The sequence below is a fragment of the Mauremys mutica genome, chromosome 15 (assembly GCF_020497125.1).
Source record: "Mauremys mutica isolate MM-2020 ecotype Southern chromosome 15, ASM2049712v1, whole genome shotgun sequence".
NCBI classification, from domain to species: Eukaryota; Metazoa; Chordata; order Testudines; family Geoemydidae; genus Mauremys; species Mauremys mutica.
In genome coordinates, this window is record NC_059086.1 from 28,055,343 (window position 1) to 28,076,793 (window position 21,451).

At 50.0% G+C, this 21,451-nt stretch overlaps 1 protein-coding gene across 1 annotated transcript in view; it reads left to right on the top strand.

The window, feature by feature from the left end:
- LOC123350604 (butyrophilin subfamily 3 member A2-like) overlaps positions 1-21,451 on the top strand; it is a 70,412-nt gene that overhangs the window by 29,969 nt on the left and 18,992 nt on the right. The window contains exons 15-22 of the mRNA XM_044989256.1: positions 2,498-2,524; positions 2,958-2,993; positions 6,818-6,844; positions 7,575-7,610; positions 8,442-8,468; positions 10,461-10,487; positions 11,196-11,222; positions 11,652-11,687. Coding sequence (XP_044845191.1) covers positions 2,498-2,524; positions 2,958-2,993; positions 6,818-6,844; positions 7,575-7,610; positions 8,442-8,468; positions 10,461-10,487; positions 11,196-11,222; positions 11,652-11,687 — 243 coding nt within the window. The remainder of the gene's footprint in view (positions 1-2,497; positions 2,525-2,957; positions 2,994-6,817; positions 6,845-7,574; positions 7,611-8,441; positions 8,469-10,460; positions 10,488-11,195; positions 11,223-11,651; positions 11,688-21,451) is intronic.

The window sequence follows — 21,451 nt, forward strand, 5'->3', positions numbered from 1 at the left end:
AAATTCCCCTCAGGCGAGGAGTTGGAGTGGAGGTGAGCTGGGTGGGGGGGCGCGGGGAGGGCCACCCACAGTAACGGGGGGGGGGGCGCACAGGGGAACAGCTCCCCGCCCCAGCTTACCTCCACTCTGCCTCCTCCGTGGAGCACACAGCCCCCGCTCTAAGTCTACTCCAATCGGCGCCGCAAGCCTGGGCGGGGAGGAGAATTAGAGCAGCGCCAGCGTGCTCAGCGGAGGAGGCGGAGCCGAGGTGAGCTGGGGCGGGATCACCAGGCAGGGTTAGCTGCAGCAGGGTCTCCCAAGGCAGGGTTAGCGGCCGTGGCGGGGGCGAAGTCTCCCCAGGCAGGGTTAGCTGCCGGGGAGGGGGGGAGGGGGGGAGTCTCCCCAGGCAGGGTTAGCTGCTGGGGTGGGGCGGGGGAGGGCGGGAAGTCTCCCAAGGCAGGGTTAGGGCTAGGGTTTTTTTGTTTTTTTTTTTACAAACAAATTCCACAGTGTGAACACAATTTATTGTGCACTTTACTACACAAACCCATACTGAATAATTTTAGATACAGACTGAATTGCCTTTGAAAAAAGTTGTCTTTTTTGGTTTATCTTTGCTACTGAACAAGAGCACCTGTATTCTAGCTACAAAAATGATAAGCAAACGAGTTCTTGCTTCATCCTAGTTTGGGTTTGTGCCACTGTCACTAGCAATCTTGTTTTCTTTTTGGAGATGAATTCAGGAATAATTCAATATATCTATATTGCACATGTGACCTATCCTTGGCCAGGTGGGGTTAGCTGCCACGGGGGGTGGGAGAGAGTCTCCCCGGGTGGGGTTAGTTGCCGTGGGGGGATGGGGGTGGAGAGGGGTTAGCTGTTGTGGTGGGGGGGGTAGCTGCTGTAGGGGGGGTTCCACGGGTAGGGAGCTGAGTTAGCTGCTGTGGGGGGCGCGGTTAGCTGGATGGGGGGTGCAAAGGAAAGTTTCGCCTAGGGCGCGAAACTTCCTTGCACCGGCCCTGCATCCAACCACAGTTGGCAACCCTAGTGGATACATCTCAGTTCCAACCTGCAAAATATCTGCTATCCCAATTCTGAGCTCCCTACATGCTCATTGCTCTGCTGGTGCCCCTCTGTCCTCAACCGTAACCACCACGATCCCAGCCCTGGGCTACACAGGCCAGCTGGTGTCCCTCACTCCCTACCAACTACCTCACTGGTATCCCAGCCCTGAACTCCCCAGTCCTGTCCAGTCTTGTTCTGTTCCTCACACTCTAACCACCCTCCTACCCCGGGGCTGGGCCTCAAATAAACAGAGACTCCAAACCCTTCTACACTCAGTATGTGCTCAGTGAGGTACATTCTCATAGGACCCACAACCCACAGTCTTCCCATGAGACCCAGGACTGGTCCTGACCCAGGGTCTAGAGGTGGGCAGTAAATCCAGTGCTGCACAGCCCCACAGAGCCCTTCCCCAGCTAAGCTCCTGCCAACCACTGAACCGAGAGTTACACACTTTTGCAGATCAGCACCACAAAGGGATTGCCCAGCATAGAAATAGAAGGTCTGAGGCAGGGTGACAGGCTGCAGCAGTTCAGGCCTCTCTCTATGGGATATATGTTCAGTTGTGACGCTCCCTCCCTTCATTCCCAGCAGTGCCATCAGCTGGGGCAATTTGCGGGCTCTGTCCAAGGCCTTAACTGGGAGCTTGTCTGTTGTGCCATTCCAAGCAGATGCTTGGGGCGGCAATTTGCAATGGGCGGCAGTCCCTGTGTTTTTGCTGCTCCAAGCAGTGTGCCGAATTGCTGCCAAGGACGGCGGGGGCAGTCCATGTGCCGTTAGGGCGGCACACGCATTTCTGCGGCAGCGGCAATTCGGCGGCAGCTTCTATGTTTAGCTGCCCGCGGCGGCTATTCGGTGGCTTCTGTCTTCCGGCTAAAGACAAAAGCTGCCGCTCAATTGCCACTGCCGCGGAAACGTGCATGCCACCCTAACGGCGCACGGACTGCCCATGCCATCCGCGGTGGCAATTCGCTGTGCTGCTTGGGGCAGCAAAAACAGTAGAGCCGGCCCTGGTAACAAGTTTTGTCTGACATGTCCTGTCAGTTCTGAGACCTTTGGTTCATTAGGCACATCTACACTGCAGCTGAGAGCGAGCTTCCCAGCTCGGGTAGCCAGACTCACACTCGCTGTGCTGGAGCTAGTGCACTAACAATAGCAGTGTGGCTGGTGGTTGCAGGGGCAGCAGCTCAGGGCAGCTGCCCAAATACTTGCCCAGGGGTTCCGAGTGGGTTTGCATATGAGCGGTTAGCCCAAGCTACTGCACGTTACCCCCGGCTACCCTGCTGCTTTTAACGCACTAACTCGTTCAGAGCTAGCACTTGTCTGCCTGCCCAAACTGGGAAGCTCACTTCCAGCTGCAGTGTAGATGCACTTAGACTTTGGAATAACCCTACATCATTATTCTTGGAATGATCCACACTGAACTCAGGATGTTCTCCTTTACTTCTCTCCGCAGACCTCAAGGTGCAGAATGAGAAGATTGGTAAGTTCATCCACCTCCCCAATAGAGCCCCTTGGCAGAAGCTCCCAGACACACACAGTGCTGAACAGATATAGAAGCACTGAAAAGGCAGGACGAGGCTGAGTGAACAGTTCAGGCCAAAATCAGAATCACATTACTTATCCCAGTCCGACCGCAGCACTGTGATCTCTCTGCAGCAGACACAGGGTCACCTGCTCTCATGCTTGGTTAGACAGACAGGTGTCACCTGGCCTTTGACAATCGAATGCCCATCACATTGTTCTGATGCAGGAGAAGGGGCCAGCCACTCTCTATAGATGATTTCTGTAGTGCAGGCTCCTGGGGCTTGAATTGTGGCTGTGGGGTGTCTGTAACTATCCCCAGTCATTATGGGGCACACAGCATCACATAGCTCCTGTCTCTCTGTCTAACTCTTTTCTTTTCCTCATTTCAGAGACTGAGAAGAGTAAGAACAAGGCGTTGGAATCAGGTACTTGGGTCAACTCCTGGTAAACATGTGTCTGTGCTTTCCCACTCTGATCATTAGGAATATCACCACATACAATGTGTGGACCTTAGTCATCATCACAATCATCTCCCCCTGCCTAGGATAGAAATGTGCACTGCAGAGTTGGCAGCTCACATTTCAGTACCATCCCTAACAACTGAGAGTGAATTTCATGCCTATGGAACAGCAGGATTCTGGCTACGTCTCCACTGCCCAATCGTTCAGAGTACGGGGGTGTGAATAGGAATGCGCACCGAAGTGCTGCGCTGTAACCACCCCATGTGCATGCTGTGGGTGTGAACTGAAAGGTCCCTAGTTTGCATGTCTATAGTCTTATTTGAAGAGGACTTTGTTAGATTGAACTAGGTGTCATTTAGTGCTCACCAGCAGCATCTATGTGGAGGAGTCCCAAAGCAGCACTTGGGGTAAGTGACTGTCTGTAGTGTGTGTTTCTTTGTGTTTGGGGGTTGCTTGCTGTGTGCTGAGCTTAATTGATACTGCTGGCTGGATTAGTAGGATAATCACACCAACTAAGACAAGCCCTTAGTGAGGGGCTGGGCAAACTTCCTCCATGCAGGTCTGTGGAAATATCTCAATTCTGACTTGCAAAATAATCTGCCATCCCAACTCTGAGCTCTCCACATGCACACAGCTCTGCTGGTGCCCCTCATTCCCCACCATCTACCTCCCTGTTATCCCAGCCCTGAGCTCCTCAGTCCTGTACACTCCTTCCCCCTTCCCCGACACATCTTCGTCCTTTTACTCTTGGCCTGGGCATGAAATGAACAGAGATTCCACCCACTGCTTCCCTGCTATCCCAGCTGTCAGCTCCTTAGTCCTGTTTTTCCGCTTCCTAGTTTAGGCCTGGGCCTCAAATGAACAGAGTCTCCAAATCCTACTACATTCTAAATGGGCTCTGTGAGGGGCACTCTGATGGGCCCCACCACCCACATTGTTTCACTGAGATTCGAGACAGGACCTGACCCCATGTATCTGGGGATGGACAGTAATTCCAGTGCCACCCAACTCCACAGAGTCCTTCCCCATCTAAGCTCCTTCCAACCACTGAGCCTAGAGTTACACACTTTTGCAAATCTACACCACAAAGGGATTGCCTGGCATTGAAATAGGAGCTTTGTAGCCGATTGACAGACTGCAGCACTGCAGGCCTCTCTGTTCCCAATATATGTTCTGGTGTGACACTCGCTTTCCTCATTCCCTGCAATGCCATCAGCTGGGTGTGCTGCCATCAGCTGGGGGCGCAATCCCAAAGGACAATTTGTGAGCTCTGTTTTATTGCTGATTTGGGACCTTCTCTATTGTTCATTAACAACAGCTTTGTCTGGCATGTCCTGTCAGATCTGAGACCCTTGGCTCTTTGAGTACATCTATACTGCAGCTGGAAGCAATTTTCCCAGATCCGGTAGCCAGACACATGCTAGCTCTGCTCGAGTGTCATGAACAGGATGAGGGTGGTCAGGTCTAGTGGTTAGAAGAGGAGTCAGGTGTGAGGAGACCGGGCAGGGTCAGGTTACCAGGAGATCAGAGTCTGGGAGTAGGAGCAGTTAGCACAAGGGAAGCAGAACTTAGCAGTGAAAATCCCATTTGCATTGTGGAAGTAGAGCAAGAGTCAGGCTAGCTGTAACCCTAAGAACACAAGATTTGTAGAAACAAGGATGGTGTGAGGCAAGTGGGAAAGAACTATGTAAAAAGTTGTTGCGACCTTGTGTCAATAATAAGGAATGTAGACTGGTTTCTAAATAAAAATAAAAAAAAATAAGATATCAAGATGGCCTATGTATAAACAAAATGCAGCTGTTGTTTATTATTCTATGTAACAAAAAGTATAAATGCTGCTTTAATTGTTTACTATGAAGAGACCTGCTTAGGAGGGGGAAACCCTGTGTCTTAGCGCAGTCCTTCCCTCTATGCAATTGTAAAAAATATATATATTTAATTTTGTTGCACCCAACCAAAGAGTGAGAACTAAGTTTTTCTCTGACAGCATGGACAACTTACTGGTCCTGTGCTTGGTTTAAATTGACGAGAGAACCAGTCAGGACCCACCTGTTCCACTAATCCAGGGGTGACCAACTTGAGCCTGAGACGGAGCCAGAATTTACCAATGTACATTGCCAAATAACCACAGTAATACATCAGCAGCCCCCCATCAGCTCCCCATCCCACTCCCGGTGCCTCCTGCCCATTGGCAGACCTGCCGATCTTCGCCTCCCCCTCCCTCCCCACACCTCCTGATCAGCTGTTTTGTGGTGTGCAGGAGGCTCTGGGGAGGAGGGGAAGGAGAAGGGGGCTGCAGGCTCAGGAGAGGGGGTGGGAAGTGGTGGAGTGGGGGCAGGACCTGTGTCAGAGCCAGGGTTTGAGCAATGAGGACCTCATTGCACATTGGAAAGTTGGCACCTGTAGCTCCAGCCCGGGAGTCGGTGCCAGTACAAGGAGCCGCATATTAACTTCTGAAGAGCCGCATGTGGCTCTGGAGCTGCAGGTTGGCCACCCTGCACTAATCAGATCCCTGGACTGGAGTCCTCTCTCAAATTTGAGATTGTAGGTCGGGTAGCTCTCAGCAGGTCGGTGGGTGGTGGGTTGCAACTTACTGGCTGAGAAGAGCCCTGTGGAACAGGCTTCAAGACATCTCCCTGGCATCAGTTCCTTGCCAAGTGAGACCCTCTGGGTCACATTGAACCAGGCTTTTTGAGGTGATTTTTATGGAATGTTTATATTAGTGCAGGGGTGGGTATATTTTCTGCCACTTCTCAGGTGTGCTGGGGGCCGTATCCCTCTTAGATAAGGTACCACAGCCTGTCAAAGAGGTTTTCCATGTAGGGTTTCAAAAGTGAGACTTGAAACACCAGGTGAATATCCTGAGAGTGGGGTAATTGACATTCAAAGACTGAGTTAACCTTTTTCTGTATCGTAAAGGAACCAAGAAACTGAACGTCTAGACTGCGAGTGTGCAAATGTCTGCGAGTGTGCATCTGTGCGGAGATGCTCCATAGACAGCCATACTATTTGCCCCACTGAATAGGTGGGGCCTTGCTGTTGATGGTCTGCATAACGTTTGTAGGGTTGTCTTGCCTATTCAAGATGTTTCCTTACTCATGAACCTATTACTCTGCTGTACTAGTACTGAGGCAGCTGGGCTGGGAGAAGATGTAGGTAATTGCGGATGGAGTCGGGGGTGGTACCCATACTAAGTATAAAAAGGTCTTTTTTGATCCATGGATTAATGGTCTATGTTGTTCTGTGGAAGGGAGAGGCGAGGACCAATCATTGTGGTGCTTGCTGATGTAATATCACAGCTACTGTTCATGGATCTTGTTGGTCCTTTCCTTTTGGCCTCCGGATTTGGGAGGATAAGCAGAGAAAAGACACATGTGGACCCCCATCAGGGCATAGAGCCTTCCACCGGAACCAGCTCATGAACTGAGACCCCTGGTCAGAGGTAACACGTTCTGGATATCCATGGAGATGAGAGTGTGAAACTCTAGGGCTTTGCTGTTGATATAGCATGCCCGGACTAGCCATGTATCTGGGCACAGTATGGGCAGGAGCTAAAGGTATTCACCTGACTATGCACTAGGAGGTCCGAACAAGTTTGTTCTTTAGCGACTCGCCCAAACTCCAGCAAATGCTTCCCTGCTACTTTTAGCCAACTGGCTCAAGCAGATCTAGCATGTGTCTGCCTGCCCAAACTGGGAAGCACCCTCCTAGCTGCAGAATAGCCGTGCCCACAATTTGGATCAGGCCCATGCTGAATCCAAGATGATCACCTTTTCTTCTCTCCCCAGAGTGCGGCAAGCTGCATAGGACGATTGGTAAGTTCATCCATGTCCCCAATAGAGCCCCTGGGCTGCGGTTCCCAGCCACACAAGGTGCTGAGCAGATCAAGAAGAACAGACACCGCTTGATAGGGCTGAGTGAACATTTTGAGCTGAAATTAGAGTCACATTAGCTATCCCAGACCCAGTGCAGCACAGTGATCTCTCTACAGCAGATACAGGGTTACCTGCTCTTATGCCTGGATAGACAGATAGGTGTCACCTGGCCTTTGACAATCCAGTGCCATCACATTGTTCTGGCTGCTGTCTATAGATGACTGTTGGAGTGCAGCTTTTCTGGGCCAGTTCCCAGAAAGTGGCTCATGTTTCCATGCTTTGTTGCCAAAGCCAAATACCAAATTTGAGCCCCATTCATCTGCACGGCCATGCCCTAACTATACGTGGAGTGTGTAGGTTTGGTGTTCCAAAGGGGTGTTAGTAACACAGAAAAGGAATTCCCCTTAGATGGAAGGGTTGGGAATTTCAGATCTGTATTGGGATCCAGACCTACATCTTCCATCAAGGTTAGATGATTTGCAAATCTCATGGCTCCTGCATATTAGTGTGTCACTAACCACCAGCCTCACTGCTATCAATGCTGCTGGCTCCTGCACTGGGGCTCAGAGTGTGTCTGTTGGTGTCTGTAACTAACCCCAGCCATAATGGGTCACACAGCATCACACAGCTCCTGTGTCTGTGTCTAACTCTTTTCTCTTGCCCATTTCAGAGACTGAGAAGGCTAAGAACACGCAACTGGAATCAGGTACTTGGATAATCCCTAGTAAACATGTATTTGTGCTTTCTCACTATAACGAGATAGGACAATCACCACACTAAATGTATAGTCTTCAGTAACCGTCACTATCATCTCCCCCGCCTTGAAAATATTCAAACACTGCAGAGTCAGTAGCTCACATTTCACTATCATCTGAAATGATGGAGTGAATGTCTTGCATATGGACCAGTGGCACTTACTGAAGGTCTGGGCAAACTTCCTCCCTACTATGCTCTGTATGGGCTCTGTGAGGTGCACTCTGATGGGTCCCAACACCAACATTGCTCCACTAGGAGTAGAGACAGGGCCCAACCTCATGTCTTTAGATGTGGACAGTAGCTTCAGTGCCACACAGTCCCATGAACCCTTCCCCAGCTAAGCTCCTGACAGCCACTGATCCCAGAGTCAGACATTTTTACAAATCAGCACCACAAAGGGATTTCCTGGCACAGAAATAGGAGGTCTGAGGCCAGGTGAAGGTTGTGTGATAAATATTGTGGTGTAACGCTCCCTTACCTCATTCCTTACAGTACCATCAGCGGGGAGTGGGGGAGAAGGGGGATTGACCCTTGGGGCAATTTATGGACTCTGCTTAGGGACAGATCTGGGACCTTGACTGTTCATGTACAACAGTTTTGTTTTACATGTCCTATCAGTTCTGAGTCCCTTGGCTCATTTAATACTTGTCCGCCTGCCCAAACTGGGAAGCTCACTCCAGCTGCAGTGAAGAAGCACTTAGACATTGGAATAATCCTACGTCACTGTTCTTTGAATGATCCACACAGAACCCATGATGTTCTCCTTTTCTTCTCTCCCCAGAACTCAAGGTGCAGATTCAGAAGATTGGTAAGTTCACCCACCTCCCCAGTAGATCCCCTGGGCAGCAGCTCCCAGCCACACATGGTGCTGAGCAGATATAGAAGCATCGACACTTTCCATCATGCATAGGGCCGTCCACCAGAACCAGCTCATGAACTGAGACCCCTGATCAGAAGTGATGCATTCTGGAAGGCTGTGGAGGGGCCCTGGTGTGGATTTAGCATGCCTGTAGTAGCAGTGTATCTGGGAGCAGCATGGGCAGCAGCTAAGAGTGACTATGCACCAGGAGATCCGAACAAGTTTGTTCCTTAGCGACGAGCCCAAACTCCAGCACGTGCTTCCCTGCTACTTTTAGCGCACTTGCTCAAGCAGATCTAGCACGTGTCTGCCTGCCCAAACTGGGAAGCACCCTCCCAGCTGCAAAGTAGATATATGCAGCAAGCTGAGTAGGATGATTGGTAAGTTCATCCATGTCCCGGTAGAGCCCCTGGGCAGCGGCTCTCAGCCACACAAGGTGCTGAGCAGATCAAGAAACACCGACACTGCAGGGCAGGACTGAGTGAACATTTTGAGCTGAAATTAGAGTCACATTAGTTACCCCAGTCCCAGTGCAGAACTGTGAGTTCTGCGGAAGAAACAGGGTTACCTACTCTTATTCCTGGATAGACAGAAAGGTGTCACCTTTGCTTGGACAATGCAATGAAATCACATTGTTCTGATGCAGTGGGAGCAGCTAGCTGCTGTCTATAGATGACTGCTGGAGGCTCTTCTGGGCCAGTTCTCAGAATGTGGCTCGTTTCCATGCTTTGTTGCCAAGGCCAGATCCCAGATGTGAGCCTCAACCATCTGCACGGCCATGCCCTAGATACACCTGAAGTGTGTAGCTTTGATGCTCCAAAGGACTGTTAGTAACACAGAAGAGGAATTCCCCTTATATGGAAGGGTTGGGAATGTCAGATCTGTATCGGGATCCAAACCCACATCTTCCATCAAGGTTAGATAATATGCAAATCCCATGGCTCCTGCATGTTAGCGTGTCACTAACCACCAGCCCCACATCTATCAATGCTGCTGGCTCCTGCACTGGGTCTGGGAGTGTGTCTGTTGGTGTCTTTAACTAACCCCAGTCACAATGGGTCACACAGCATCACACAGCTCCTGTGTCTGTGTCTAACTCTTTTTTCTTGCCCGTTTCAGAGACTCAGAAGTAAAAGCACATGTGACTGGATAATCCCTAGTAAATGTGTGTTTGTGCTTTCACACGATAACGAGATAGGACAATCACCACACTAAATGTATAGTCTTCAGTCACCTCACGGTCATCTCCCCCTGCCCTGAAACTATTCAAACACTGCAGTGTCTCTAGCTCATATTTCAGTATCATCCGGAATGATGGAGTGAATGTTGTGCATATGGACCAGTGGGACATTCTGAGGGTCTGGGCAAAACTTCCTCCCTACTATGCTCTGTACGGGCTCTGTGATGGGCACTCCGATGGGCCCCAGGACCCACATTGTTCCACTAGAATTCAAGGCAGGCCTGACCCCTTGTCTTTAGATGTGGACAGTAGCTTCAGTGCCACACAGCCCCACGGAGCCCTTCCCCAGCTAAGCTCCTGCCAGCCACTGACCCTAGAGTCACACATTTTTACAAATCAGCATCACAAAAGGATTGCCCGTCACAGAAACAGGAGGTCTAAGGCCAGGTGACAGGCTGTGTGATACATATTCTGGTGTAACGCTTCCTTACCTCATGGTATGTGTTGGCCCTTGGGGCAATTTGTGAGCTCTATTCAAGGACTGATCTGGGACCTTGACTGTTCATTTACAACAGTTTTGTCTTACGTGTCCTATCAGTTCTGAGTCCCTTGGCTCATTTAATACTTGTCCGCCTGCCCAAACTGGGAAGCTCACTCCAGCTGCAGTGAAGATGCACTTAGACATTGGAATAACCCTACGTCACTGTTCTTTGAATGATCCACACTGAACCCATGATGTTCTCCTTTTCTTCTCTCCCCAGAACTCAAGGTGCAATGCCAGAATATTGGTAAGTTCACCCACCTCCCCAGTAGATCCCCTGGGCAGCAGCTCCCAGCCACACATGGTGCTGAGCAGATATAGAAGCATCGACACTTTCCATCATGCATAGGGCCGTCCACCAGAACCAGCTCATGAACTGAGACCTTCCCAGTAGAGCCCCTGGGCAGCAGCTCCCAGCCACACACAATGCTGAGAAGATCTAGAAGCACCAACACTGCAGGGCAGGGCTGAGTGAACATTTCAGGCCAAAATCAGAGTCACATTAGAGCCACCCCAGTCCCATGGCAGCACTATGATGCTCCATCGAGAGCCCCATTGAATAGATGGGGCCTTGCTGTTGATGGTCTGCATAATGTTTGTAGTCTTGTCTCACCTATTCAAGATGTTTCCTCACTCATGAACCTGATGAATCTGCTGTACTAGGTACAAGGCTGCTGGGCTGGGAGAAGACATAGGTAATTGCGAATGGTGTCGGGGATGGTACCCATACTAACTACAAAAGAGTCTTTTTTGATCCATGGATGAATGGTCTGTGTTGTTATATGCAAACTCTGTGGAAGGGAGAGGTGAGGACCAATCATTGTGGTGCTGACTGATATAACATATTAGTCACTGTTCGAATGTAGATGCATTAAACATTGGAATAATCCTATGCCACTGTTCTTGGAATGAGCCACACAGAACCCATGATGTTCTCCTTTTCTTCTCTCCCCAGAACTCAAGGTGCAACGCCAGAATTTTGGTAAGTTCACCGACCTCCCCAGTAGATCCCTTGGGCAGCAGCTCCCAGCCACACATGGTGCTGAGCAGATACAGAAGCACCGACACTGCTGGGCAGGGATGAGTGAACAGTTGAAGTTAAAGTCAGAATCACATTACTTATCCCAGTCCGACCGCAGCATTATGAGCTCTCTGCAGCAGACACAGGGTCACCGGCTCTCATGTCTGGATAGAGAGAAAGGTGTCATCTTGTCTTTGACAATCTAATACCCATCACATTATTCTGATGCAGGAGAAGGGGCCAGCCACTCTCTATAGACAACTGCTGCAGTGCAGGCTCCTGGGGCTAGAATTGTGGCTGTGGGGTGTCTGTAACCCCAGTTGTTATGGGGCACACAGCATCACATAGCTCTTGTCTCTCTGTCTAACTCTTTTCTCTTCCCCATTTCAGAGACTGAAGAGAATAAGAAAAAGCAGCTGGAATCAGGTACTTGGGTCAACGCCTGGCAAACATATGTCTGTGCTTTCCCACTCTGATCATTAGGAATATCAGCACATACAATGTGTGGACTTTAGGGTATGTCTACACTACGAGATTATTCCGATTTTACAGAAACCGATTTTTGGAAACAGATTGTATAAAGTCGAGTGCACGCGGCCACACTAAGCACATTAATTAGGCGGTGTGTGTCCATGTACTGAGGCTAGCTTCAACTTCCGGAGCGTTGCACTGTGGGTAGCTATCCCATAACTATCCCATAGTTCCCGCAGTCTCTCCTGCCCATTGGAATTCTGGGTTGAGATCCCAATGCATGATGGGGCAAAAACAGAGTCGTGGGTGATTCTAGGTAAATGTCGTCAGTCAATCCTCCCTCCATGAAAGCAATGGCAGACAATCATTTTGCGTCCTTTTCCCTGGATTGCCCGGGCAGACGCCATAGCATGGCAACCATGGAGCCCGTTCAACCTTTTTTCACTGTCACTGTATGTCTACTGGATGCTGCTGACAGTCGCGGAACTGCAGTGCTACACAGCAGCATCCTCTTTCCTTTGCAAGTTAGCAAAGACGGTTACCAGCCATACTGTACCGGCTGCTGCTTTGCAAGTTGACAAAGAGGGTTACCAGTCATACTGTACCATTGGCTGCTATCATGGGTGCCCCTGGCTGGCCTTGGTGAGGTTGGTTGGGGGCACCTGGACATTCCCTTCTTTAAGTTTTGTCTAATGGAGAGTCAGTCCGGCCTAGAATATCAGGCAAGCCTACTAAAGGACCAGAGAGGCAAACAGCCGCTCCGGGTCAGAGCCCCAGACATCCCGCAGAAATGATGAGCTGCATGCCATTCTAGGGGGTGCCCCTGCAACAACACCACCCATTGCTTCTCTCCTCCCCTACCCCTCCTGGGCTACTGTGGCAGTTATCCCCCCATTTGTGTGATGAAGTAATAAAGAATGCATGAATAAGGGTACGTCTACAGTACGGGACTATTCCGAATTTGCATAAACCGGTTTTGTAAAACAGATTTTATAAAATCGAGTGAGCGCGGCCACACTAAGCACATTAAATCGCATCCATGGTCCGAGGCTAGCGTCGATTTCTGGAGCGTTGCACTGTGGGTAGCTATCCCGTAGCTATCCCATAGTTCCCGCAGCCTCCCCCGCCCCTTGGCATTTCTGGGTTGAGATCCCAGTGCCTGATGGGGCAAAAATCATTGTCGCGGGTGGTTCTGGGTACAGCCTCACCCCTCCCTCCCTGAGCAGCAGACAACCGTTTCACGCCTTTTTTGCTTGGTGAACTGTGCAGACGCCATAGCACAGCAAGCATGTACCCTGTTCAGCTCAATACCGCAATCGTGAATGTTTTAAACACCTCGCGCACTCTCGTGCAGTCTATGGTGAACCAGGACCTTCAATCCGAGGCGAGGAGGAGGCGGATACGGCAGCGCAGCAATGACAGTGATGAGGACGTAGACACAGAATTCTCTCAAACTGCGGGCCCCTGCGCTTTGGAGATCCTGATGGTAATGGGGCAGATTCTATCCATTGAACGCCGATTTTGGGCCCAGGAAACAAGCACTGACTGGTGGGACCGCGTTGTGTTGCAGGTGTGGGACGATTCCCAGTGGCTGCGAAACTTTCGCATGCGTAAGGGCACTTTCATGGAACTTTGTGACTTGCTTGCCCCTGCCCTGAAACGCCATAATACCAAGATGAGAGCAGCCCTCACAGTAGAGAAGCGAGTGGTGATAGCCCTGTGGAAGCTTGCAACGCCAGACAGCTACCGGTCAGTCGGGAATCAATTTGGAGTTGGAAAATCTACTGTGGGGGCTGCTGTGATGCAAGTAGCCAAAGCAATCACTAAGCTGCTGCTACGAAAGGTTGTGACTCTGGGAAACGTGCAGGCCATAGTGGATGGCTTTGCTGCACTGGGATTCCCTAACTGTGGGGGGGTGATAGATGGAACCCATATCCCTATCTTGGCACCGCAGCGCCAGAGCACCCAGTACGTAAACCGGAAGGGGTACTTTTCAATGGTGCTGCAAGCACTGGTAGATCACAAGGGACGTTTCACAAACATCCACGTGGTATGGCCAGGGAGGGTTCATGACGCTCGCGTCTTCAGAAGCACTACTCTGTTTAAACGGCTGCAGCAAGGGAATTACTTCCCAGACCAGAAAATAACAGTTGGGGATGTTGAAATGCCTGTCGTTATCCTGGGGGACCCAGCCTAACCCTTGATGCCATGGCTCATGAAGCCATACACAGGCAGCCTGGACAGTGGTCAGGATCTGTTCAATTACAGGCTGAGCAAGTGCAGAATGGTGGTGGAATGTGCATTTGGCCGTTTAAAGGTGCGCTGGCGGACATTACTGACTCGCTCAGACCTCAGCCAAACGAATGTCCCCTATGTTATTACTGCTTGCTGTATTCTCCACAATCTCTGTGAGAGTAAGGGGGAGACCTTTATGGCAGGGTGGGAGGCTGAGGCAAATCACCTGGCCGCTGATTACGCGCAGCCAGACACCAGGGAGATTAGAAGAGCACACCAGGAAGCGGTGCGCATCAGAGAAGCTTTGAAAACGAGCTTCATCAATGTCCAGGGTACAGTGTGACTGCTGTGTTTGTTGATGAACACCCAACAGGGGAGTTGACTCAGTCCCTGTAAGCAACTCCCCCTCCCCCTTCGAGTACAGCTTACTTATGCAAATAAAGTCACTCTCATTTAAAAAACATGAATTCTTTATTGATTCATTATAAAAAGAGGGAGAGAAGTAAGGGTGTGGTTTGGGAGGAGGATAGGAGGGATGGAGAAGGCCATTAAAAAAAAATTCACAGTAACGACATCCTTCTGGTTGGGCTGTCCACGGGGGTGGAGTGGGCGGGTGCACGGAGCCTCCCCCCACGCGTTCTTACACGTCTGGGTGAGGAGGATGTGGAACATGGTGAGGGTTGAGGGTGGTTATACAGGGGCTGCAGCGGCACTCTGTGATCCTGCTGCCGTTCCTGAAGCTCCACAAGACGCCGGAGCATGTCAGTTTGATCACGCAGCAGCCCCAGAGTTGCATCCCGCCACCGCTGATCTTCCTGCCGCCACCGCTGATTTTCCTGCCGGTCTTCCTGCCGCCACCTCTCATCTCGGTTGTCCCTCCTGTCCTCACGTTCATCCCTCCTGTCCTCACGTTCACTGGCCTCTTTCCTGTAATTTGATACCACGTCCTTCCACTCATTCAGATGAGCTCTTTCATTGCGTGTAACTTCCATAATATCCGAGAACATCTCATCTCGCGTCTTCTTTTTCCTCCGCCTTATCTGTGCTAGCCTTTGGGATAGAGGAGGGATGGTTGAAAAATTTGCAGCTGCATGAGGGAGATAAATATTTAGAAAGATACATTTTACAGAACAATGGTTATTCTCTTTCACAGTGAACAGCACTATTCACCTAGCACATGTGATTTCCCTACAAGGTTGCATTTTTCATCTTAATAGTGAGTGCTTGCAGCTCTCGAGTTACAGATCTCACAGACACAGGTCCAGGCATCAGAATTCAGCTTGCATGCGGCCATGGTAAGCCACTGTCTTTCGGCTTCTGTAGTGATTTACCCCCTCCCCCCCAACGCATGGCTAATACCACGCTAGCTCCCTGCTAATCAACAACCTTCCCACCCCCCCACCCACTGCGTGGCTGGTAGCTTGGGGAAGATCGCCGGTGACCAAACACAGAAAAGATCATCGGCATTTCACTCCTCCCCTCCCCCCGCTTCGCTATGTGCAGGAAAGTTTTTTTTTAAGCTGCTGCAGTCCACGAACCCAGTAGAAAAATGGCCACCCCCCTTACTTAAATTCCTGATTTTTAACCAGGTTATCCTGAACGATATCACTTTGCTGAGGATAACAGAACAAGATAAAGAGCGGATGCTTCTTGAATGCCAGCAGTCACCGGGACCATACGCTGCTATGCTTTGCCACGCAATGATACCTGATTACTTGCTACATGCATGGCGTGGTAAAGTGTCCTACCATGGTGGGCGGAACAAGGCTGCCTTGCCCAGAAACCTTCTGCAAAGGCTTCTGGAGTACCTACAGGAGCGCTTCATCGAGACGTCCCTGGAGGATTTCCTCTCAATCCCCGGACATGTTAACAAACTTTTCTAAGTAACTATACTGTCTGCGAATGCATCCCAAGTCCTCAGGGCAAATCAATCATTAAAAAAGGCTTGCTTAAAAAACAATGTTTGCTATTTGCAAAGGTACACTCACCAGAGCTCCCTTCCATGGCGTCATTGTCTGGGATAGTGGCTTGTGAGGGCTGGGAGGACGGTAATTCCGTCAGGGTGATAAAAAGCTCCTGGCTGCTGGGGCTCACGGAGTGCTGTGTGCTCTCTGCTAGGTCTTCCTCCTCTTCTTCATCTTCATCTTCCCCGTCTGCATAATCCTCAGCCATGGCAGAGATTACAACCCCCACCTCGGAATCCACGATCAGGGGTGGGGTACTTGTGGCGCAGCCCCCTAAAATTGCATGCAGCTCAACGTAGAAGCAGCATGTTTTTCGACCTGCCCCGGACCTTCCGTTTGCTTCTTTGGTTTTCTGGTAGGCTTGTCTGAGCTCCTTAACTTTCACTCTGCACTGCACTGAGTCCCTGCTGTGGCCTTTATCCGTCATAGCCTTAGAAATTCTTTCAAATACTTTTTCATTTCGTCTTTTGGAACGCAGTTCTGTTAGCACTGAATCCTCTCCCCAGATAGCGATCAGATCCAGTACCTCGCGTGCAGTCCATGCTGGGGCTCTTTTACGATTCTCAGGAGACTGCATTGTTAACTGTGCTGATGAGCTGTGCGTGGTCACCTGTGCTCTCCACGCTGGGGAAGCAGGAAATGAATTTCAAAACTTCACGGGGCTTTTCCTGTCTACCTGGCCAGTGCATCCGAGTTCAGAATGCTGTCCAGAGCGGTCACTGGTGCACTGTGGGATACCGCCCAGAGGCCAATACCGTCGATCAGCGGCCACACTAACCCTAATCCGATATGGTAATACCGATACTAGCGTTACTCCTCTCGTTAGGGAGGAGTACAGAAACCGGTTTAAAGAGCCATTAAAATCGATATAAGGTGCCTCCTAGTGTGGACGGTTGTGGCGTTAAATCAGTTTTACGCTCCTAAAACCGATTTAAACGCCTAGTGTAGACCAGGCCTAAGAAACAACACTGACTTTATTGCCTCTGCAAGCAGAGAGCAATGGGGGGAGGGGAGGGTGGTTGGCTTACAGCAAAGTAGAGTGAACCATCATTCTGCACTTACTAAGCCTGTAGCTGAAAATGGGACTCTGTGATAAGCACTAGGATAGAAGCACAAACAGGACTGAATCTCCATTTGTGTGTGGGCCTTTGGTTGACACTGGTAAGATACAAAATGTCCCAGGATATGTATGTTGGGGGACAGTTCTAAACGGCAGCTTAATTTTTTTATTTGCAGCAAAATGTAGAGGTCTAAATATCTGATTGTGATCCCTGGTAGGAAGGGGTAGGTGTGACCACGCGGTGTTGCTGACTGGGGAGAGCAGCCTGAAGCAGAAGCCTCCAGCTGGCATGATATTCCAGGCAGGACTGAATCTCCATTAGATAAAACTTAAAGAAGAGAATGACCTGGAGTCATTCCCATTTTTGCCCAGGCGCCCCCGACTGACCTCACCGAGGCCAGCTAGGAGCACCCACAGAATGATGACAGCTATCAGTTCTCCTGTACCGGCAAGGCAAGGGGATACTGCTGTGTAGCGCTGCAGCACCGCGTCTGCCAGCAGCATCCAGTAGACATACAGTGACATTGAAAAAAAGCGAGAAATGATTTTTTTCCCTTTGCTTTCACAGACTGGGGGAAGGGGGGGCACTGACGACATATACCCTGAACCACCCATGACAATGTTTTTGACCCTTCAGGCTTTGGGAACTCAGCCAAGAATTCAAATTGTTTCCAGGGAGTGCAGGAACTGTGGGATAGCTACAGTCGTCAGTTGCCCCTCCCTCTGTGAGCGTCCATTTCATTCTTTGGCTTTCTGGTACGCTTGTCTCAGCTCCTTAAGTTTCACGCAGCACTGTGTTGAGTCCCTGTTGTGGCCTCTGTCCATCATAGCCTTGGAGATTTTTTCAAATATTTTGGCATTTCGTCTATTGGAACGGAGTTCTGATAGAACAGATTCATCTCCCCATACAGAGATCAGATTCACTATCTCCCGTACGGTCCATGCTGGAGCTCTTTTTTGATTCTCAGACTGCATGATCACCTGTGTTGATCAGTGCTGCACTCTGGGCAAACAGGAAATGAAATTCAAAAGTTCACGGGGCTTTTCCTGTCTACCTGACCAGTGAATCCGAGTTCAGATTGCTGTCCAGAGCGGTCACAATGGTGCACTGTGATATAGCTCCCAGATCCCAATACTGTCGAATTGTGGCCACACTAATCCTAATTCGAAATGGCAATACCGATTTCAGCACTACTCCCCTCGTCAGGGAGGAGTACATATATCAATATTAAGAGCCCTTTATATGGAAGTAAAGAGCTTCATTGTGTGGGCGGGTGCAGGGTTAATTCAGTTTAACGCTGCTAAATTTGAGATAAACTCGTAGTGTAGACCAGGCCCCAGTCACCATCACAATCATTTTCCCCTGCCCAGGATAGAAATGTGCACTGCAGAGATGGCAGCTCACATTTCAGTACTATCCCTAATAACTGAGATGCCTATGGAACAGCAGGATTCTGGCTACATCTTCACTGCCCAACAGTTCGCAGTACGGGGGTGTGAACAGCAATGCGCACCAAAGTGCTGCTCTGTAACCACCCCATGTGGATGCTGTGGGTGTGAACTAAAAGGTCCCTAGTTTGCATGTATATAGTCCTATTTGAAGAAGACTTTGTTAGTATGAACTAGGTGTCATTTAGTGCTCATCAGCAGCATCCAGCAGGGGCAGTCCCAAAGCATCACATTAGTATAACCTGCAGATCACACCAACATAGGCCAAACTCCGGGGATGTGTAGATAAGCCCTTAGTGAGGAGCTGGGCAAACTTCCTCCATGCAGGTCTGTGGAGATATCACAATTGTGAGCTGCAAAATATCTGTCATCCCAACTCCAAGCTCCCCACATACGCACAGCTCTGCTGGTGCCCCTCGTTCCACACCATTTACCTCCCTGCTATGCCCTGAGCTCCTCAATCCTGTACAATCCTTTCCCCTCTGCACCTTCACCCTTATTCTCTAGCTCTGGGCCTCCAATGAACAGAGACTGTCACCCCACCCATAGCTTCCTGGCTATTCCAGCCCTCAGCTCCTCAGTTCTGTTTTCCTCCCTCCTAGTCTAGGCCTGGGCCTCAAATGAACAGAGCCTCCAAACCCAACTATGCTTTGTAGGGGCTCTGTGAGGGGCACTCTGATGGGAGCCATAACCCACATTGTTCCACTAGAAGTTGGGACAGGACCTGAACCCATGTATCTAGGGATGGACAGTAACTCTGGTGCCACCCAACTCCACAGAGTCCTTCCCCAGCTAAGCTCCTTCCAACCACTGACCCTACAGTTACACACTTTTGCAAATCTACACCACAAAGGGATTGCCTGGCATAGAAATAGGAAGTTTGAAGCCCAGGTGACAGGTTGCAGCAGTGCCAGCCTCTCTCTACCTGATACATGTTCTGATGTGATGGTCCCTTACCTCATTCCGTGCAATGCCATCAGTTGGGTGTGCTGCTCCGAGGGACAATTTGTGAGCTCTCTTTTATTGCTGATTTGGGATCTTCTTTATTGTTCATTACCAAGAGTTTTGTCAGATCTGAGACCCTTGTCTCATTGGATATGTCTATACTGTACTTGGAAGTGAGCTTCCCAGATCGGGTAGCCAGACACATGCTAGCTCTGCTCGAGTGTCATGAACAGGATGTGGGCGGTCAGGCCTAGTGGTTGCAACAAGAGTCAGGTGTGAGGAGACAGGCAGGGTCAGGTTACCAGGAGATCAGTGTCAGGTAGTAGGATCAGGTGTGGACAAGGGAAGCAGAGCTCAGCAGTAAAAATCCCATTTGTATGGACAACTTCCTGGTCCCGTGGTTGGTTGAAATAGACCAGGGAAACAATCAGGACCCACTCTGTTCCACTAATCCAGGGATGGCCAAACCAAGCCTGAGAAGGAGCCAGAATTTACCAAAGTACATTGCCATAGGATCACAGTAATACGTCAGCAGCCCTCCATCAGCTCCACCCCCTCTCCCCTGCTCCCAGCACCTCCTGCTGACCGACAGCCCCACCGATCTGTGCCTCCTCCTCCCTCCCTGCACCTCCAGATCGGCTGTTTTGTGGTGTAAAGGAGGCTCTTGGGTGGAGTTGGAGGAGCGAGGGCATGGCAGGCTCAGGGGATGGGGCAGGAAGAGGTGGAGTGGAGTCAGGGCCTGTGGCAGAGCCCGGGATTGAGCAGTGAGCAGCCTACAGTACATTGGAAAGTTGGCGCCGGAAGCTCCAGTCCCGGAGTCGGTGCCAGTACAAGGAGCCGCATATTAACTTCTGAAGAACCGCATGTGGCTCCGGAGCTACAGGTTGGCCACCCTGCACTAATCAGATCCCTTGACTGGAGTCCTCTGTCAAATTTGAGATTGTAGGTCTGGTAGCTGTCAGCAGGTCAGTGGGTGCAGGGTTGCAACTTACTGGCTGAGAAGAGCCCTGTGGACCAAGCTTCAAGACATATTCCTAGCATCAGTTCCTCTGGGTCACATTGAACCAGGCTTTTAGAGGTGATTTTTATGGAATGTTTCAGAGTAGCAGCCGTGTTAGTCTGTATCCGCAAAAAGAACAGGAGTACTTGTGGCACCTTAAAGACTAACAAATTTATTGAAGCATGAGCTTTCGTGAGCTACAGCTCACTTCTTCGGATGCATAGAATGGAACACACAGACAGGAGATATTTATACATACAGAGAACATGAAATGGTGGAAGTATGCATACCAACAGGAAGAGTCTAATCAATTGAGATGAGCTATCGTCAGCAGGAGGAAAAAAACTGTTTGAAGTGATAATTAAGATGGCCCATAGAAGGTGTGAGGAGAACTTAACATAGGGAAATAGATTCAATTAATGTAATGACCCAACCATTCCCAGTCTTTGTTTAGACCACAGGTAATTGTGTCTAGTTTGCATATTAATTCGAGTTCAGCAGTTTCTCTTTGGAGTCTGTTTTTGAAGTTTTTTTGTTGCAAAATTGCCACCTTCAAGTCTGTCACTGAGTGGTTAGAGAGGTTGAAGTGTTCTCCCACTGGTTTTTGAATGTTATGATTCCTGATGTCAGATTTGTGTCCATTTATTCTTTTGCGTAGAGACTGTCCAGTTTGGCCAATGTACATGGCAGAGGGGCATTGCTGGCACATGATGGCATATATCACGTTGGTAGATGTGCAGGTGTACGAGCCCCTGATGGCGTGCCTGATGTGATTAGGTCCTATGATGGTGTCACTGGAATGGATATGTGGACAGAGCTGGCATCGGGCTTTGTTGCAAGGATAGGTTCCTGGGTTAGTGTTTATGTTGTATGGTGTGCGGTTGCTGGTGAGTATTTGCTTCAGGTTGGGAGGCTGTCTATAAGCGAGGACTGGCCTGTCTCCCAAGATCTGTGAGAGTGAGGGATCATCTTTAAGGATAGGTTGCATCATCAAGGATTTACAACCTATCCTTAAAGATGATCCCTCACTCTCACAGATCTTGGGAGACAGGCCAGTCCTCGCTTA